Consider the following 4,743-nt stretch of genomic DNA (forward strand, 5'->3'; position numbering starts at 1 on the left):
CCAGGGGGTCCTGGGTGACAATTCAGGGCCCCAGATGTGCCAAGGAGGGATCCAGGTGTTTCAGGGGGAGACTGAGGGGCACGGTGGGGGTTAAATCCCGGTGTCCCGGGAACGGGGGGGTTAAATCCCGGTGTCCCGGGAACGGGGGGGTTAAATCCCGGTGTCCCGGGAACGGGGGGGTTAAATCCCGGTGTCCCGGGAACGGGGGGGTTAAATCCCGGTGTCCCGGGAACGGGGGGGTTAAATCCCGGTGTCCCGGGGCACCGGGGGGGTCAGGGGGGGATCCAGGGCCGCACCTGGGGCCAGGAGAGGCCGTGGTAGAAATAATATTTCATCTGGTAGTTCTCGGGCAGGCAGAGCAGGTTGCAGTGCTGCATGTTCATCAGGTCCTCGGGCTGCCGGGAGGGGCGGAACCGGAGCCGGGCCAGTCAGCCCGGAACCGGCCCCGGTGCCCCCCAACACCGGCAGGGACCCTCAGAGACCCCCCCCCAAGCACGGGGCCCACCTCAGAGCCGCCAAACGGCACCGAGATGCGGTACTGCCCCCAGAGCCCCCCTCAGAGCCCGGTTCCCCTCCCAAAGCCCGGTGTCCCCCTCAGATCCCGGTTCTCCCGGTTTGACACCCGGTAAAGCACCTGCAGAGCCCGGTCCCCACCTCAGAGGCCTCATGAAACCCCAGATCCCCCTGCCAGAGCCCGGTGCTCCCCTCAGACCCCTCCCAGGGCCCGGTGTTCCCCTCACAACTCCCGCCATGGCCCGGTATCACCGTCAGGTCCCTCCCCGGTGCCCGGCTCTCCCTCGCCGACCCCCGGCTGAGCCCGCCTGCCCCTCCCCGGCCGCCCACCCGCGCGTTCCGGATGTTCATGGCTGCGGCCGCTCGCTCCCAGTCGCGTTTCCCGGTCCTGGTTCTACTCCCAGTCCCGGCGCCGTTCCCGGTCCCGGGTCCCCTCACGAGCCGCTTCCGCCGGAAGTTCCTTTCTGACCAATCAGCGCTGAGCCCGCCCACCGTCATCCTGCCGATTTGACACGCACACCAGCCAATCGGCATGCCAAGAGACGAGCCAAGCCCCGCCCCACTACCACCTTTGCTCTCAGCCAATCAGCGGCGAGTTCCGCGCGTGCCCCGGTGCGGGCGGGCTTTGCCCCCTCCCACCTCCCTCTCCGGCCAATCACATCTGGTTGTGCTAATGATTGATAGCGATACGAACCAATGGGGATAGACGGAAGGCGGGGCATCGCCGGGCTCGGAGGCCGCGTGGGCGAACACGTTTTATTGCGATGGAGGAGGGGCTCGGGGCTGGACGGAGGGGCCTGGGGGGGACTCGAGGGGGTCCCCCCACCCGGGGGGGCTCGAGATGAACCCCCCACACCTGAGCAGGGTCCCCTTCACGGGGTTTCCCAACTTCCTGTGTGGTCTCGTGGCCACATTCATGGGGTTTGTCCCCAAATCCCCGGGTGTCCCCACTCGGGGTAGGGGTCGTGTCCACTCGGGGGGGGTTGTGTCCACTCAGGACAGAGTGTCCCCACTCATACGGTGTCCCCAGTCCTTGTCCCCGCAGCGTTCCCATCCTGGAGTGTCCCTGGAGAGCGTCCAGCCACGGCGTCCATCTCTGCTCTCTGTCCCCTCTGTGACCGCTCCCCACCCCAAAATTTGGGTCTGGGGGCGAGGGGATCCTCCGGGCTCAGGGCTGCATGCGCAGGGCCCCGTCCAGCCTCACCACCTCCCCGTTGATCATGGGGTTCTCGGCCAGGGCCTGCACCAGGTGCGCGTACTCCGCGGGGTCCCCCAGGCGCGACGGGAACGGCACCTGCTGCCCCAAAAACTTCCGCACCTTCTCGGGCAAACCGGCCAGCAGCGGCGTGGAGAACAGCCCTGGGGAACCCCGAAAGCAGGCCGTCAACGGGGGCGCTCCCCCTGCCCACCCTCCCAGCAGGTGCCCCCCGGGCGGCCCTACCTGGGGCGATGGTGACCACGCGGATGCCCAGCGGGGCCAGGTCGCGGGCGATGGGCAGGGTCATGCCCACGATGCCGCCCTTGGAGGCCGAGTAGGCCGCTTGTCCCACCTGAGGGGAGGTGCTGTGGTCACTTCAGGGGTCTCTGACCGCCCCCCGTGGCTCCCAGGGTGGCCGGGGGTCGCTCACCTGGCCCTCGAAGGCGGCCACGCTGGCGGTGTTGACCACGAGCCCGCGGTGGCCGTCGGCGTCCGGCTTGTTCTGGCTCATGAGCTGCGCGCTCAGGCGGATCACGTTGAAGGTCCCCACCAGGTTCACCTGGGGATGGAGAAGGATTTGGGGCAGGGGTCTTGTGGGCACCACCAAACCCTGCTGGTAGCCCCACAGCCCCTTGTGTTGTGCTGGGAACACCCCAAAGTCCCACATCTACAGCCAACCCATTGAGCAGGGTATCCATGCCAGTGAGCAGTAATCTACCCATTGACCAGTTCATTCACCCAATGACCAGATCGTTCACCCATTGATGATGTCATCCACCCACTGACCAAGTCACCTACCCATTGACCAGGTCATCCACCCACTGACCAGGTCATCTACCCATTGACCAGGTCATCCACCCACTGACCAGGTCATCCATGCCACTGACCAGGTCATGCACCCATTGACCAGGTCATCCACCCATTGATGATGTCATCCATGCCATTCACCAGGTCATCCATGCACTGACCAGATCACCCCTCATTGACCAGATCATCCACCCATTGACCAGGTCATCCACTCATTGATGATGTCATCCACGCCACTCAGCAGGTCATCCACACCACTGACCAGGTCACCCCTCACTGACCAAGTCATCTACCCATTGACCAGGTCATCCATGCCACTGACCAGGTCATCCACCCACTCACCAGTTCATCCACTCAATGACCAGATCATCCACCCATTGATGATGTCATCCATGCTATTGACCAGGTCACCCCTCACTGACCAGCTCACCCCTCATCCACCCACTGACCAGGTCACCCCTCACTGACCAGGTCATCTACCCATGGACCAGGTCATCCATGCCACTGACCAGGTCATCCATGCCACTGACCAAGTCACCCACCCATTAAGCAGGTCATCCACACCAATGACCAGGTTACCTCTCACTAACCAGGTCATCCACCCAATGACCAGATCATCCACCCATTGATGATGTCATCCATGCCATTCAGCAGGTCATCCATGCACTGACCAGGTCATACACCCACTGACCAGGTCACCTCTCACTGAGCAGATCATCCACCCATTGAAGACGTCATCCACCCACTGATGATGTCATCCACCCACTGATGATGTCATCCACCCACTGACCAGGTCATCCACGCCATTGACCAGGTCATCCACCCATTGACAAGGTCATCCATGCCACTGACCTGGTCACCCCCCCACTGACCACAGACACCCCCACCCCACCGCCCAGAGCCCCCCAGCCCACCCCGAGCCCCCCACTGACGTTGATGACCCTCTGGAAGTCCTCCAGGTCGTGCACTTTGTCCTTCTTGCTGTTGTAGGTCTTGACGGCGATGCCGATGCCGGCGCAGTTCACGGCCAGGTCCAGGCGGCCAAACTTCTTCTGGGCCACGGCCAGCGCCGCCGCCACCTCCTCGGGAGAGGTCACCTGGGGGTGTCACCGAGGGGGTGTCACCGCTGGGGGGGTTAAGGTGGGATGGCAGCAGTGGGGGGGGGTCAAGGTGGTCTCAAATCGAGGGGGTGGCCAAGGTAGCCCCCACATCCTCAGCTGAGGTCACCTGGGGGCTGTGCTGGGGGGGGGGATGTCACCAGAGGGGACAAGGACAAGGTGGGATGTCACCAGCAAGGTCAAGGTGACCCTGACTCCTCGGTCAAGGTCACGCTGGCCCCAGTTTGAGGTGGGGGGGGGCAATGTCACCAGTGGGGTCAAGGTGGTCCCCACCTCCTTGGCCAAGGCCACCTGTGGGGTCAAGGAGGCTCCACATCAGGGTGGGATGTCACCTGAGAGGTCAAAGGTCACCAGTAGTGTCATGGTGGCCCCACACTCAGGGCTAATGTCACCAGCGGGGCGGGGGTCACAGTGTCCCCGTGTGCAGGGCTAATGTCACCGGCGGGGGGGGGGCCCCGGTGTCCCCGTGTTGAGGGGGGTATCACCGGAGGGGGGGTCCCGGTGTCCCCGTGTGCAGGGGGGTGTCACCGACGGGGGGGTCCCGGTGTCCCCGTGTGCAGGGGGGTGTCCCCGCCGTGCTGAAGGCGGAGGAGCCCCGCAGCCCCCCCGGTGCTCACGTCGGCGGGGGCGAAGGCGCAGTGCTCGCCCAGCTCCTGGGCCAGCTGGCCCCCGCCGGACGCGGGCAGGTCCAGCAGCACCACCCGCGCCCCGCGCTCCAGCAGCCGCTCCACCGTGGCCCGGCCCAGCCCGGAGCCGCCGCCGGTCACCAGCGCCACCAGGCCCTGCGGGAGGGGGACACAGAGGGGTCAGCGAGGAGGGGAGACCCCGACACCATCCCCCCAAAAACATCCCCGGGGACCGCGGGGTCCGGGGGGGTCCCGGTACCTTCACGCTGCGAATCGCCGCCATCGCCGCCGGCCGGCCAATGAGGGCGGGGGGCGGCACCGGGAGGGGCGGGAGGGATGGGGACACCATCCCCCCAAAAACATCCCCGGGGACCGCGGGGTCCGGGGGGGTCCCGGTACCTTCACGCTGCGAATCGCCGCCATCGCCGCCGGCCGGCCAATGAGGGCGGGGGGCGGCACCGGGAGGGGCGGGAGGGATGGG

The 4,743-nt window shown here is 65.8% G+C and overlaps 2 protein-coding genes across 3 annotated transcripts in view; both read right to left on the bottom strand.

Moving 5' to 3' along the window:
• NAA10 (N-alpha-acetyltransferase 10, NatA catalytic subunit) overlaps nt 1-1,004 on the bottom strand; it is a 3,383-nt gene extending 2,379 nt beyond the window's left edge. The window contains exons 1-2 of the mRNA XM_041483814.1: nt 844-1,004; nt 297-395 (exon numbers count right to left, since the gene is read on the bottom strand). Of these exons, the coding sequence (XP_041339748.1) occupies nt 297-395; nt 844-864 (120 nt within the window). The 5' untranslated portion in view covers nt 865-1,004. The remainder of the gene's footprint in view (nt 1-296; nt 396-843) is intronic.
• A 221-nt stretch (nt 1,005-1,225) lies between these two features.
• HSD17B10 (hydroxysteroid 17-beta dehydrogenase 10) lies at nt 1,226-4,685 on the bottom strand. 2 transcript variants are annotated; one of them, XM_041483813.1, is made up of 6 exons: nt 4,662-4,685; nt 4,254-4,418; nt 3,451-3,615; nt 2,142-2,270; nt 1,955-2,063; nt 1,226-1,872 (listed from the first exon to the last, which is right to left on the bottom strand). In XM_041483813.1, exons 1-6 carry the CDS (start codon nt 4,683-4,685, stop codon nt 1,682-1,684), a joined length of 783 nt encoding a protein of 260 aa, XP_041339747.1. In that variant the 3' UTR covers nt 1,226-1,681. The 2 variants fall into 2 exon arrangements, with proteins under 2 accessions (XP_041339747.1, XP_041339746.1); XM_041483812.1 differs by lacking the exon at nt 4,662-4,685 and adding an exon at nt 4,522-4,599.
• Nucleotides 4,686-4,743: the final 58 nt, after the last annotated feature.

Source organism: Pyrgilauda ruficollis, unplaced genomic scaffold, assembly GCF_017590135.1.
Source record: "Pyrgilauda ruficollis isolate IOZ18807 unplaced genomic scaffold, ASM1759013v1 scaffold611, whole genome shotgun sequence".
Taxonomy (NCBI): domain Eukaryota; kingdom Metazoa; phylum Chordata; class Aves; order Passeriformes; family Passeridae; genus Pyrgilauda; species Pyrgilauda ruficollis.

Bases quoted from the DNA above. Each gene is read 5' to 3' on its own strand.
- HSD17B10 (XM_041483813.1), bottom strand. From the start codon at position 4,685: ATGGCGGCGATTCGCAGCGTGAAG. The intron at 4,419-4,661 runs GTACCGGGACCC...CCCCTCCCGCAG, and splicing joins CGGCGATTCGCAGCGTGAAG to GGCCTGGTGGCGCTGGTGAC. The intron at 2,064-2,141 runs GTGAGCGACCCC...ACCTCCCCTCAG, and splicing joins TGGCCGCCTTCGAGGGCCAG to GTGGGACAAGCGGCCTACTC.